Consider the following 15,990-nt stretch of genomic DNA (forward strand, 5'->3'; position numbering starts at 1 on the left):
TTTTTTTTTTTGTCCGTAGGATTTCAAGCCAGGCTGAATCGTCTACATGGGATGCCCTCCTCGATAAGCAAAGCAGCAGCGCAGCAGTCCTCTGGAAGGGTGAGTGTTTATTCTGTTTGTCATGATGGTCAGCAAGAAAACACCACTTTGTGCAGCAAGTTAACTCTCCATTGAGGGTCCCGATATGGGTTTGAGTGTTGAATTGCAGCTGTTCTTCCCCAAACGTGATATACAACTGTTATACAATTATCTGTATCTACCAAGAATATTAGCGCCCTGCTGAAGACTGTGTCAATCTATGACACATCCGGAGGCCAAACAGAGAATCTGCTTAAGATGTATTGGAACCACAACATACGCAGAAGCGGTTAAGAAAAAGTAGGCTAATTTGCCTTGGAAAATAATAGCAATTAACCAAAGAATGCAGAACTATTGTGACATATATTTAATACTGTAAAAGCTCCAATAAAACTAAGGGAAATGTAAGAACATCCTAGTTTGTAATATGTAAATTTACAGTTAGAATAAATAAATATCAAAATAAAATATGTTGACTAAATGTAAGCCCTGAAACCCTGTACATACAATTATAAATGTTTTTTTTTCTTAGTGGTTTCTAAATATCAACCAATATAGAGTTCTAAATAAATGAAGATCACATTTCTATGTAAGTGTAGTACATGTATTTGTGAGCATGTGATTGTTTGTGTATTTATATACATATCTGTGTCAATGATTCAATAATAGATAGTTCAATTGCAATAGAAGCTTATGTATTCTACATGTATATCTACATATTAAGCCACAGTAAGATAATTATTTAGTCGTATTGCTATTTCTGTGTGATTTTGAGTTGTGGAGGTAAAAACGAACACCTAAACAAATGCCTTGTAGTAGAGTTAGTTTAAAAGGCAGAGGTTTTGGATCTGTATTGTAAACTGACTGTAATTGCCGGGGACTGAGGTTTATTTGCTCCTGCTCATCAGCACAGTCATTTTTCTCTCCAAGCCGAGGTGCGAGCGTCTCGTAAAGACCTTGGCCTGTGAACTTTCCCCCGCTGTGGTCATGGTTCAGGTACATGCTATCTAGCCCTTGATCCCATTTCTCCCTATTTTTATTTTGCTTCACTGCTTGCCTGAGCATTGCCTGGATTTGTAGCCTATTTTCTAGGCGTATTGCAATCTCTTGGTGCTGTTTTATAGGAGCTATTACAACTGATAGATTAGTTTTCATGGGACTGATGGCATGTGACTTAACTATGGTGGCGTTTTAAAGGCCTACTTCTCGCTACAAAGTTCTCCAATTTAACTATCAAATAAACAAAGCACAGTGTTGGAGCACAGGTGTTTATGCAAGGTAAATTGATTTTCTCCATTGTAGCACAAAAGGGTTGTTCGTCAGCATTTAGAAGAGATTCTTTTTGAAAATAATCTGTGCTATTGTTCAAATTAACACTCCCTGTGTGTGCGTGTGTGTGTATGCATGTGCCACGTATGTCATTTTTTTTTAATTGCTGCCATTATAATTTCAGACATGTCACAGTACCCGAGTAACCTCTTTATTTTTCTGATTTTGTATTTCAATTGTTCTAGCTACCATCAAAGCATGACAGGTTGAATCTTAGTTTTCCATTTGCAAAACTGATTAGCCCTGGCTTCATTTAGATTTTTGCATTCATTATAGTTGTTTATGACCCCAGAGCAGTTGTTTTAAATCTGTTTGACATTACTGTCTATCAGTTACAATATGTTTTGATATCTTGTGGTTTCTGTATACACAGAGACACCCAGAGTAGGACTACTTTTCAAAACTTTGGAAGCAACAAATTATATACAGAAGGACTGGAGTGGGAGATTGTATTCATTTTTCCTACACCTGGCTTACTAGATCAATTGGTTTTCCTGAACATACTATAGGAGCTGATGCATAGCCATCTTATACTGACAAAAACCACTCCACATACTTTTCTTATGGAACCTGGAGAATGTTTGCATTTCTTGTAATTTTTTTTTTTTTCCTGTTGTTTAAGAAGATGTGTTTTTGTGCTTTCAAATGATTAAAAAATATAGTAATTTGACACTGATATGTCAAAAACCATACTGCCTAAACAGTTACATATTCATGGCAGACACAAGTGTTTTGTGGAAACTTCCATAGACATCAACAAATTGTGTGGAAAACAATAGTATATAGATAGATTGATATACAGTGAGTATAGAAAGTCTACATACCCTTTCAACATTGTTCTTGCCTTATAGCCTGGAATTCAAATTAATTAAAATAATGTTTTTAATTCATCTACACAACCTACCCCACATCTTCCAAGTGAAATAAATATCCTACAGATTTATAGAAAATGTATTAAAATGTAGTAGCAATCCTAAATTTAGCTCAGGTGTAAGCAATCTCCCTCACAATCAGACACCATGTTAAGTTGGCACCACCTGTGTTCAATTGTAATGATTCACATGATTTCAGGATAAATTCAGCAGTTCCTGTACATTCCGTCTGCTGGGTAGTGCATTCCAAAGCTCAACCATGCTTTCAAAAGAACTCTGGGCCAAAGTTGTTGGAAAGCACAGATCAGGCGATGGGTGTAAAAAAATAAAATCAAGAGCCTTGAATATCTATTGGAGGCCAGTGGCAACTTTGCAAGAGCTCCAGGCTTTTATGGCCAAGACTGGACAAAGTGTGAATGTGACAAAAAATATCCCAAGCACTCCTCTACTGTGGCCTGTATGGTAGGGTAAAAAGAAGGAAGCCAGTACTCAAGAAACTCTACCTTAAATCTCGTTTGAAGTATGCAGTACTGGTAAAGTAGAATGGTCAAATACTGCCAATTCTGGGTGACAATAGTTGGTAGAGACCTATCCCAGCAGACTCACAGCTGTAATTGCTGTGAAAGCTGCTTCAGCGAAGTATTAACTCAGGGGTGGATTGTTATATTTCAGTTTTGTATTTTAAATATATTTGCCAACATATTTGATGAAAATGTTGTTTTTCCAGACAATATTTACACCCTCGCAGAGATCTGAATAAATATCTCATCCCCAACAACTGCCCCCACACACCTCCCCCTATGTACATTTATGTATGTATGTGTGCATGTGTGTACATACTATATTCTATATGTTTTTGGGCAGAAATAGTGCTTAGGGACACAATTGATAGCGTTTTAATGTTTTACAAGAGCTCTATTGATTGCTGACCGATTAAGTCTCCTCCTATCTATGTTTTTGGTGATTTACTATGTGTAATTTCTTGAAATTGCAAGGTGTTACAAAGCCCTATGAAGACTGTTCATGTTTCTGCTAAATGCCCCAAATTAAATATTCATTTGAGAAGAGTCTACTGTTAAAGAAATCCTTTTCCCTGTTCCCCCTAGTTATCGCTTTGAGACATTCTGCAATTACCAACCATTAATTTAAAGAGTGAGCTATAACTATCTTATTAAGCAACAAAGGTCACTTCAGTTTCAAAAGGATTATCCTTGTTAAGGGGTAGGAAAACACTAAATATTTCTAATCCTGTGTTATTTGCTGCATGGATGGTTAAAAGCTACTTTAAGCCTCATAAAATTAAAACTGAGAGATCTCCCAACTGTAGCAGCAATTGGATTTGGAAAGAGAGGTGTAGAGCCAAAATATTGCTACAGAATTAAATGTCAAAAATCTTCTTAAGTTGTAGATATATAGTTCACAGTGGCTGATTTTGATTAATACATTTAATCTAAATCATTGAAAGTTCCTCTCCCTTTTTCCATAAAATGCAATAGGACACAAATCAGCTCTACTGTAGGTTGATAACAATTGGAAAATAATGCATCTTCCCACCCAATAAATTGTCGCTTATACCTCTAACCAAAATCAATTCATCTTTCTTGGATTTATTAAAATGTGAGTAATAAATCTTCCACAATGTTTGTTCATCTGTTTTTTGATACATTTATATCACTTTTGTTATGGTCTGATGTTTTCCCTTTTGCTGCAGTGTAAAATGGAAAAATCTATTTTGAGCCAATTTAATAGTTAAAGAAGTGGAATCCCACTGTTGTAGCGTAAATGGAATCAATAAAAAATGGCAATGTGGCGCGCAGATAGTACCTTTCCCCTTGAGTCTTTGATTAACCCATCCAGCAGAGAACTTGACAGCAATATACAATGGCTCCTAGGTACTATACCGTATTCCCAGTGGCCTGTTTTTTCCACCATAAACCCAGCAGGCATATTTGAAGGGATGTTTATGGGTGTATATTTTTTACCAATCATTCTGTTTTCATTAATAGGTAATGTATCAGGTTTTTTACTGGACTTCAGAAGCATGTGATTTTTAAAAAGTGTTTTAATTATTTATTTTGGGCTTTCTTCTTCTTTTTTTAGATGCTTCCGCTCTATTTTCACTTTGCACTCTGTAGTGGAAGCCCCTGTAGTGTTTAAAATAAGCAATGCACGAATGACAGAATACATTTTGTGTGAGTGAATGGGAAAACATTGTTTTAACATTAAAACAATTTGAAAATGATACTCTCTGAATGCATATATTCATGTGATACTGATGAAAATATGAGCTGAAGCCAGTGCAGAGAACCATATCCGCTGTTAACTGAGTGAAGCAAATAATCTGAACTCCTTGTTGAGTGTTTTTACTTTTATCCGAGTAATTTCTCCATATAAAAATAAAAGAATAAATACTGTTGGTTTACCCAAATCTTCAGCATTGGTTGCATTTGAAATTGGGAGGATTTTTGTCATATACTCAGAATTTTAAAAAATGTGGTGATGATTTTAATGCTTGTTTTTTCAGTATATCAAGGGGCCTTTAAGTGTTCTTTCCATTCAACAGAATCAGCAAAATTGATTTCCTTGGCTCTTATTTGAGAGTGAAAAAAATATTACTTTTATGAATTTCAATTCCACCTGATTGGCAGCCAACTGGAGAACGATTACAACACACTCTACTGCCGTTTTCGAATTGTGCTTGTGTTGTTCTTAACAACGTCATAATACCAGTCCCAGGCTGCTGAGAAAGAGAAAATAAAGATCCACGATAAGAAAGCTAGGACTTGGTTATCAGCTGGAGATTCAGAATCAGTATTATGATCAAGAAGGTCACTTTTATCCAAAGCTACTTACAGAGATTAAGCAGCGAACTACGCTTCAAACAGCTGCTGCCCTCGAGTTGTTTACAACAGGGCATCGGTTTTGTGTGTTATCCAAAGTATCCAAAGGAAGTTAAGTAACTTGCCTGGTGTAGCATGATGTGTCCCTTACAGAGGCAGTCCTTGAATTTCCCACTGTTTTGTTACTAACCTATCTTCCAGCGTCCAATGTCTTTCTTCTATCTGCATGAGAAGAACCTTTTACTTTTAACCCCTTTCCCTTCTGCACAGGCCTCAGAGATGGACATTAAAATTACATTATCCCACAAAATTCACAACACAACATCTCCTGTATCTAAGGGCCTAGATAGTGAGGGAACTTGGAGAGCTTATCTTAGCTCTGACTGACACCAAACCAGTTTTTGTTAGGAAAAGTGGATCATGATTTGAGTGAGACCTCTAAAAAAAATAATAATACTGTAGTGCTCACAGGTTCAAGATAAATTACATGGCATTTCTGCTTGGACAATGCACCCAAAGCCCAGTGAAGAACTTCTGCCCTATGTTGACTGCCCCAATTCTATCAACATAGGTTGTCGCTTCCCCAACAATTCTCATATTAGGGTGAGAAACTAAAAATGCTACTGTCTTGTAATGGTTTGGTATTTCACTGCTTATGCCTGAGACATTTGTTCTATGTTCTATCAAAACTTCTTGAAAACAAATATGATCATTTCTGATCGTATCCGTTTTCCCTGCAGAACGTGTGGGTTGTGCTGTAGATACGGGAAATAAAATAAGGCCTGTTGTCGTGCGTTGTCTCATTTACTTTTGATCAATTGCCCATTTGGAAGCATATTAGGTCAGTCGTAAGTGGGATCTCTCTGTGATTTATTTTAGGTGTTAAAAAATCATTTGTTTGGATTGATTAGCGTTCATTAATTATGCTAATTACTCAGGATGAAAACAGATGTTTTCCTCATCTAAGACCAGGAATTAATTACTGATGCTATCAGTTTACCTAAAAATAACGTCAATATGGTCGAGAATGCTGGAGTGTTTGGACTGTTTTTAGTATAATGAATTAAAAATAACTTATTATGGTATCTACATCATATATTTTTAGGTCTACTAATTATAATGTATGGAAACTCGGGATAAACCAGCTTCAAAAGTATAATTTGGGGGATTGTCTAAAAGTTAATGTGTTGTGATTCTATAGAAATTTCACTTACTCATTTTTTAGTGGATGTCTGCTATTATTCTTTGCCTATTTTACCCTTTACTCCAAATTCTAGTGTTATTGTCTGTGTCCTAAAACTCTTGTGATCCAATGAGCTACTACAGGATAAATGGTTGTTTTTATTAACAGCTACTTGGCTTAGGTAAGTGCCTATCTTCCTGTCTGGGTTCAGTTTGACTTGTTTAAGTGACAAAACCTCTGCAAAATTACCCTGGCGGTACCTAGAGTAGCCTACATAGTTAATTCTGTACATTGCTGGGCCTTAGTGCAGCCTAGTTTGTAGTCAGCAGAACATACTTTTCCTCTTTTATTTTTATCTTTTGATATTACAATGATGTTAAGGTCAGGCAACTGGTAACGCAGTAGTGTCAGAAACCTGTTGTTGTTCTTTCTGATTTAAATAATGTGGTTTATTGTGGGAATGTGTTTAGAGTCTCTGTCACATTGAAAAATGAACCCTTCACTCAAAAATCACTGCACATCCCTAAACCTTCACAATAACATCCAACGCCTATTTTTCCGTCTTGCCAAAAATTTCCTCTGGGAACGGCAAAATTCAAACAGATTGGAATGTCCATAATATTTTATCTCCTTCCTTTGAGCTCTGCTGCATCGCCACATGGTCCTACAAGGGATAGTCATTTCATGGGACTAACTGAGGTAAAATAGCAGTAAAATATACCTATTGGAAATACATTGCATAAGACAATAGCTGATGTGAAGTTTAAATTTTTGAGGAAGATGTCCAAACCCTAGATGGATTGGGGTGTTTTGTTTGAATTTAAACAAAAGTTCCCTTAAGACAATCTGTCAACCCAAAAACATGTGTAATCATACTATTACATCCTTTATCTGCTGATTTAGGTAAATAAAGGGTAAATGCATTTATTCTGGGCCTAGTCCCATTTTCAGGGCTGTAGAAGTAGTATTTAAAACCTCCCAAGAAATGATTCATGCAAGATATTTGCATTCTTCCAATCCTAAAATGTGGGGTTGGGGGGGGTCCTGTTTAAGAAAAAAATACATGTGTTACAGTGCATAGCTTAAACATGTAAAGGGTTTTTTGGCTTGAAGCTGTCATTTCAAGGTGCCACTCATTCCGTTCCCTTGTCTGACGGCTTTTGATATGATAATTTTCCCTGACTGACTGTGATAATGAACAGTCAGCCTCTGAAATTAATCTAACAGGTATTCACTCCTTTGACTGCCCTACTAACCTGAAGACAGCGACTACAGGCTTTGGGTGACAGAAAAAGGCGCATTAATAATTTGACCATTCAATTTCCTGATAAATGTTTATTGTAGTTACTGCAGTGAGTTAATTTGTTAACACCTCGTGATAGCTGTCATTAATTCATGTTTCATAGCTTTTCAAGCAACACGTTCAATTGAGCTGATGTGAATTTCATATTATGTTGTTAGCTATAATTGAACCCCATGTAACATCCATTCATCATCCACAAAAGCGAAATAAAATTGATAATGGCGGGGTTTCATTTTAACTTTTTATGTGCTTAATAAACACTAGGTTTGTCCTTTATTTTTTAACTGTGCGCTGCATTTAAAACCTGTTTTCACGTGTGGTTATCAATACAGAAAATCATTAAAAAAATATTATTTGTTGTAGCAGCTTTAAAAAACACATTCAGGATAGGTATGGAGATTTGTGTGTGTGTGTGTTTCTTATGTAAATTGCCACCCCTTTCTGTTAAAGCTTGCGTTTGTGCCAGAAACTGTCCCCCGTACCCAACCCTGTTCTTCACTGTGATGAGAATAATCTACCCACAGAGTAACTGGGGATGGACTTGGTGCCCTCTTAGGCTGCCCCATGGGTTTATTGGTAGTGTGATTCCTGCTTTGTCACAACAAATGTATTATTGCCTTACTGGGTGTTTTTTGTGTGTTAGTTTTTTGCACAGGGAGAAAATAATTATGGGTCAAGAAGCATTAAAAGCAGAAATAAGCCAATATGAATGTGTCTGGTGAAGGAGCATATTGTGAGCAAGATTTCCGCTTATGGGGGCTAGAGAAATCATAGTTATTTAAGCCCAGCTGGTTTTCCAGATCCTGACAGAAAAGGATATGTGGTACATTGCTTTTGAATTTATTATCATGAGCACCATCTTTTGTGTTGCTTTGTTTTTCTAAAAAAACTAGTCTAAACTACCCTGCCAAGATACAGTTCCCATTCTTAGGCTGTGGCAAATTGCTGGATTTCTGCGATTGTCTCATTTTTCTTTTCCTTTGTAATCTGTACCCACATTAGTACAGGTTGTAAAGGAGCATAACATAAAACGATGAGAAGAAAAATCAAGTGCATACTGTATCTTACATGAGTGGATTTATTTTTTCGGTTTTTATATGTTTATATACGTAAGAGCAACAGAAACATAATAGAGTTTGTACCAGTAGACACAAGTAGTAATTTAATACTCTTCAGAATTGGTGGTATTTGGAATGGGTTTTGTCTATTTTTTTACTTTTTGGTTGTACATTCTATGTTTAAAAAAAATATATATTATTAAAAACAACATATCACTCACATATAACTCCCCCACAAATGTTTGTTTTGAAACTGACTTTTATGTAACACTTTATTCCAAATGTTACTTTTGTTTAGCTACAGTGCTTAAATGAGGGAAAGGACCCAATTCAGTTGTTGACAGTGACAGAAAATATAATCTTAATTTATATCTTTATACATTCATTAGTTATTTTTTGTGTGGTTGTTCATTTCTTTTTCATAATATGGTTACACTTACTAGGAATCTATTAACCAAGGTCTACATAGTCATGTACATTTACTTCCAATTGTTCCCACTGGATGCCACCATTAAGCAAGAACTGAAATTTAGGTTCTGCCATGAAACATGCTGGCTGGCTGTCTTGCTCTAATATGGTAGGATTGGGACCGTTAGTGCCTCTAAGTGTCGTTTTAAGTTAAAATAATATACCAATGACTATAATTGTTCATCAGAATTTGAATTTATTCATTTGTTGCCTTTTTGGGAGTAACCAATTTGTGAATATACCCATTGCTACAGTGTTTTTTAGTTACATTCTTCATGGTTGGGCTACATATCAGTCTATAATATAATATAGCTTTGTGTAAAATAACTTTGTGTTGCACTCATCTTAAAAGAATACCGTCAGAGAAGGTACCGAAAGCTAAAAGACAAAGAACACGCATCGGACACCAAGGGGTTAATGCATTAGTCCGCCAGTCGAGCAGTCAGCTGGAGAATTCCGGCCTTTTTGTTATCCACACCAGCTTGGAACTCAGCTGAACCAGTTGTTAATCGCAGTTTGAAACCTGTTTCTTTTTTTCTTTTTCTTTTTTTCTTTCTACACCCCACCCCCCCACCCCTCCGTCACAGACCATTGTTTAGTGTAAACGCAACCTCAGCACATGGAGGAAGCGACAGCCAACTCTTCAAGTGGCTTCATTTCTGTCGGCCCCTAGCCCTGCTGGTTGAGCATTAAAACAGCCCCTCCAGTCATGCTGTGAAGTTCCCTCTTCAGCTGTCATTTCATTCCTTCCTTTGATATGATATGACTTAATCCACCATCTACAACTTCTCCAGTTTGCACTCTTTTGGTTTGTGAACTAGATCCGTCAGCCATGTGGTGACTATTTATACTTTAAAATGCTCGTCCCTCGTAAACCTGAGAACGGGGTTTCTATAGCCACTGTTTATTTACCATTAAACGCGGATAATGTTAGAGTCTCGAGCCATGGGAGGTGGTTCTTTCAAGCCAGCGCCAGCCTGAGTGTAGGAAAATCACATGCAACATTTCTGTGGAAGGCACTTATTAATCTAGCCTCCATGTCACCAAGCGCTTAGCTTTATTCTTCTGTTACAGGCACATGATTAAATTCTTCTGGGCATTGAGAGCGGCCCAAAGCTTAGGATGTCCTCTGCCTTTTTTTTTATTTTATTTTTTTATTTAGAAGTTATCACCCATATTTGTGGGTAGTAGGGGTTATGCCATTTTCTTAACTTGTCCCACTGATTGATGCTTGTTCATAGTTGGTGTTGTTTTCTACTTGTTCTTTCGATGTACAGGGTGCTACTTCAAACAGACTTTCAAATTCAACATATGATTGGATCTCATGGAGCATAGAAGCATGGCAAATAAACCTCTTGTTAAGCTTAGGAAGGAGAATACAATACAATAAACCTTTTCTTGTATTCGTTTTGTTTTTGTATGCCATGGATGTCTGTTTTTGGAAGGTGTTGCCTTCTTAATAATTTCAAGAATTAGTTAGTGTTAACATTGTTAGTGTGGATTGTCTACCCTATCAATAACCACTTTAACTGCAGTTGTTCTCGAAAGATACATTTTGTTTTAATGAGCTCCTTTACTTCACATCCTTGTTTCTATCAATCAAGCGTCAACAACGCGCATTCTACCTTTGTCGAACGGACAGTGTGTTAATGTGTTTAGTCCCCTACAACAAGGAGCCTGTTTCTCTACTATCCGAAAACAAAAGACGATTCCAGCTTGTGATTGCGGATGTTATTGTAACGTACGGTGGCTGTACAGATCATTTGAGAATCTCGGTGCTAGTTTCGAAAGTTTACATGTTGTTCAGGATGTCCCTGACTTGGGTCATTCTTAGGTGGGTGGTGGGGGGAGGAAGTGAACTTGATATAAGATTAATGTTGCTATCTTTGTAAAATGAGCGACTAAGCATGTGGCGTATGCTTTATGCATGTATATGTGGGTGTGCACTCTCGGCTCTGATCTATTGCAGAATGATTTCTCAGCTGCCCATCCCCTTTTGGATGTTTTGTGTGTGCTAAACTGCATGGATTTACTGCTTGAGTTGGAGCATTTTCTTAAATTAAAATGTATTGCTCATTCTCAATGTATTGATTTACAAGTTGCTGTGTCAATATGGACGCCGGCAATTTTTCCAATAACTTGTAAAGATTTGCCAGCCAGGCATAAATTCATTGGATTTGTTTGGATTTACTCTGTGACTTTTCCCCTCTGCTTTTCAACATAGTTTATATTAGCTCCCCTCCCGCCCCCCAGTCATCTTCATTTTTATTATTATTATTATTATTATTATTATTATTATTATTATATATTTTGTTTTATTTCACGGCCTCTCGTCACTCCGAATGGTCCTTCCCCATAAAAACATGACAGACAACTTGATTCTAAAACCGAACTTCATCTTAGAGCTGTGTACCTCTGACACAGGGGCAGAATGACATACGTCTGTAAAGATATACAGTATGAAGGGTTATTGACCCAAGTTTCTCAGTTACACTTCACATAACCTGTACTAAATCATTGGGGAGGTTATTGTTGAGATGTGTGATGCACTGGTGAGACCTTGTTTAGAATACGCAATTATTTTTTTGGTCTCCTTTCCTTAACAATTGAAACGGGAATAAAAAAATAATTGGGGAAAGAATTAAATATGGAAATTCCCCTAAATAACATGTTACAAGGGCTCCAGGATTTGATGAAGAATATACAAAGTTTACAACTTCACTTCCAACCGATTAAGGACTCCCTTTGGGAGGTTTGGAAGCCATAATGTTGTGGTCTATCCGTCTTCAAGATGTTGACTCCATAGATATGTCCCATGCACTGGTAGTTTCACAACACACAATCGGTTCTGCCCAGGGCTCATCCTTTCGCCTATGTTAACCTCCTTTTAATGAGGGTTTATACTACCCATGTGCTTTATTTAAGTGACGGGGTGGCTTCCACACCGAAGTGCTGTGGAGAGATGTGCATTTTCAGGGAAGCCAACTGAGTATTGATGGGGGGGAATCAATTTCCTCACGCTGAAGATTGAATTTAGTTTGGAAAGAAATTAGTTTCATATATTCCATAAAGTATTCAACGATCCCGTTTTCAAAAATAGATAACTGGAGGACATCTTTTTTTTAACATCCCAACCTTTAACCCTCCATATTGAGTGGGTTCAAGGCCCCAAATTCCTTATGAATTTCAAGTCGGGCTGCCTGTATTTGCAAGCAGTGCTGGATCATGATGTGCATGCCACGGCAGAAGAGGGAAGCATGTTTGCACAGAGAGTTGGTCTCCAGAAGTTTCCTCTTAAAGTAAAATACAAATAGGCACTCTTTTCCTAACACAATCTTCAAATAGGGCAGGTAATAGGATTCTCTTACAGTGGCAAATGCCAACGTTAAGGTTTGGATATGAAATCGTGTGGAAATCCATCGAAGTTGTCAGTTCCCCTAGTGTTCTGTCCACACCCAGGGGTGCTTTTGAGGGTCTTTGTTTCTAATAAAAGCCTCAGTTCAAGTGTGGGCCATGCACGGCGTTGCTGTCAATTGCATGACCGTATTTGGTGGTAGGTGGAAGTCGCTGAGACTGAGAAAAGGGGACGATATCCAGAAAATGAACTGACCACGGGTGGTATATTTAGCTTTAAGTCCATACAGTGAGGAGATGTCATTGCTTTGAAATGATCTGTTTTTCACGTAACAAAACTCAAAGCCTTTTACAGTAACTTTGTTTCCTTTCCTTTCCTTCCTCCTCTCTCTCAAGCACCCTTTCTTCCACCATGCAGCCAGCACTGGCAGCTTTGCACTCTGTCATCTGCTTAATCCCCATCCCCCTCACATTGTCAATACCCATCTAATTCTACTTTAACAACAGTAATTGGCTGATGGAGTAGAAGCTATAGATTTGCTTTCCTGATGACTCCCTGACTTTTTTTTCCCTTTTTTTTTTCTCTCCTTCCTCTGGTAATACTAATAGAATTCCAAATCCTCGCTGGTGTGATCATGTCATGAGTAGGTCAACAGTCGTGTCAAGGTCCTATTGGAAACTTCACAGCTAACATCTTAATTTAGACTTAGCTATCTTTTTCTCATGTATGAGCAATTGTAAGCAATTCTTTCAAGTCGCGCGTTCATTCCATTATAACTGAATTCATTTAATTCCGCGAGATTCAATTCTGCATGTGAATTATTTGGCTTGCCATTACTAGATGCGATCCTGTCTGCAGTGAAGGATTATAGATTTGATTTTCATACCAGTTACAACTTCTGTGAGGGACGGGCTGACTGCAGGTCATTTATTTATATTTATAGACTTTAAATTGAATTTTTAATGAACCCAGACAAATCGCACCTCGATAGTTAACGGACAAAGACAAAAATGAAGCGATTATTTAAATACTAAAATAAGTAAACGCTTAAGTTTTATGAGTTTACACATCCGCGCCCCCTCTGCTCCCAAACAACCATCCTGAAAGGTACTTAACTGTTATCTACAATTTTGTAAAATGTATTTTTAAGAAAAACGTGGGAGAAACTATTTCACTTTTCCGTTTTCCGTTGTCTAGCGAAGGGGTGCGGGGGGAGAAAAGAAACTCTTGTCAGCCCTTTTCCAGTGGGATGCTAATTTCAATAGAGCTCCCTGGTGCCATGTGAGTACTGTACAGATAAAGTGACTTTGAATAAGGATAGTCTTTTGGTTGAAAAGGAACAAAGCTCATGTGACTTTCCATGCTCCTTATACGAAGCACTGGCTACTGATGTTAATTTTAGCAATATTAACCATCTGAACCATTGCATTCGCTAGTTTTTCTTTGTATTTTTAACTGGGGAAAGTCTGATTGTACATAAAACAATCTGAAGAGGCTTGAAGGTCTTGCTTATTAATGTAGGAGAGATCCATGTCAGTTCTGTGGTGATGGAGTGGTTTTTTGTACCCCTGTAGACTCCACAAGAGGATGGCAGTAATTGTGAAATTCCTCAATAATTAATACGTGTCTGTGGACCCCGGCGCTGCCCGGGACAGCACTCGTTCCCGTGTCCTGAGTCGCGGGGAGGAGGGAGATCGCCATCCAACGGGGGGGGTGAAAAGGTAAATTAGGTTGTCATGCTAATTCAGCGTCAGGTGACTCTGTAATTGAATGCAAAAGGGACTAGGAGTAGACAGTGTGAACCTGACCTAGCTAAAACTGGCTGACCTTGACCCCCCCGTGTCGCGCGCACTGCCCCTCAGATCCACACGCTAGAGGTCAGTAAATTATGCCAATAAATCTAAACGCCATCGCTTAAGAGTCACTTACACTAAAGGGAGACAATCTGATTTTTTTACATTTATTTTTCCCCATTTACTTTATATTGTTTTATCTGGAAATATAGATCAGGATCCAAATTTTGTACACTACAGTTGTTTAATTTTATATTTTAGCCAATGTTATTATTTATGTAGGCCTATTTATTTAGGCAAGACATTGGATAGGTTTCAAATTCCATTATTCGGGAGCGTGTTCTCGGCATGTGGGAGATGTATATTTGGTCCAGGGAATAAACGGGGAGATCTACACTATTTAATATATATATATATATATATATATATCACCGTTATATAGATTTGTCTGTCTAAAAATATGAAAATTCACTGAATATGTAAAATTATTGATAGTCTGTCTGAATTTTCTATGCTAAAACTGCTTGAAGTTACTCTGTCAAGAGTTTGAATGTATTTTTAAGCAATTGCTGTGTGTTTATGTATGTATTGTATATCTGAAGCTCTAAGTGTTACACAAAAACATGCTGTGACAAAATCAACCGTTCTTCCCCAGCAGCGTTATATTTTTCTGATGTGCTTACAGCTAATGTTGGCTAAATAATTCAAAGTAACCACATCTTCTTTTCTTTAAGGTGGATCAAAAGATGGTTATCATAGGTCATCCATTCTTGTAGATAAAGGTGACCTTCCAATTTTTATTTTTATTCACAGAGCATTTTAAAAGCGGGATAAAAGCATAAAGGTTTAAAGAAAAGAGAATAAAAAAGCCCATCTCTTTCTTTCTTTCTTTCTTTCTTTCTTTCATTTATTTTTTTAAGAATTAGTTTGTCAGGCGGTTCATTATGTTTTGCATTGAGACATGCGGCCGCTGTGCCCTTCCCTGTGACCATGATTATTTTATTGCTTTAAATGCAACTTTCCTTAGTTTGCTGCAACAATACAGTCTGCAAATAAGCCGCATCAGGTCATACAATCAAATGCTTTAGCTGCTCGTGCTAATCTTTATCACACAAAGAGAGTATGGAAGGTAAGAGAGGACATCTACCGGATAAGGGTTCAATAGGATGAAAGTGATACCAGTGCCGTCAAGATCGTTTCCACGCTGCGGAGAGGGAGGCGTTTTTGCCATCCTCTGAAAGAGAACTTTTCTGAACTTGTGCCAAACTGCTATTGAATTCCCCCCAATGCTCCCAAACACTGACCACCAAAACCCAATTTTTTTTTGGTATTCTAAATTGTATTCTAGATGTCATTGGTTACAATTTTGAAGAGACTTATCTTGTATGAAAATTGGCCCAGACCCATTGAATTGTGGTCAGTGTGGGACAGTATATCCAATGTTTTACAAGCCAATCTAACAAGGCTGCCCTATTGACCGTGAAGGACCCTAATGGGATATTTTCATGAACTTCATTGGGTACTTGTTTAATGCATCTAATCAACTGCTGACTAGATGCACTATTTTATTATCTGTCACCTTCATCCATACGGATTGAACTTAGCCGAGATCAATTCCCGTACTTCCATCTCCTACGGTAAACAAACGCAATTTAACTTCTAAGAAAACAAATAGGTATTAGAAACAATAAACATGATAAATAGTATACAT

At 37.4% G+C, this 15,990-nt stretch overlaps 1 protein-coding gene across 3 annotated transcripts in view; it reads left to right on the forward strand.

The window, feature by feature from the left end:
• LOC136718725 (G patch domain-containing protein 2) overlaps positions 1–15,990 on the forward strand; it is a 67,493-nt gene that overhangs the window by 11,987 nt on the left and 39,516 nt on the right. For all 3 annotated transcript variants that reach the window (XM_066696547.1, XM_066696475.1, XM_066696623.1), the window contains one exon: positions 20–99. In XM_066696547.1, the coding sequence (XP_066552644.1) occupies positions 20–99 (80 nt within the window). The remainder of the gene's footprint in view (positions 1–19; positions 100–15,990) is intronic.

Source organism: Amia ocellicauda, chromosome 1, assembly GCF_036373705.1.
Source record: "Amia ocellicauda isolate fAmiCal2 chromosome 1, fAmiCal2.hap1, whole genome shotgun sequence".
Taxonomy (NCBI): domain Eukaryota; kingdom Metazoa; phylum Chordata; class Actinopteri; order Amiiformes; family Amiidae; genus Amia; species Amia ocellicauda.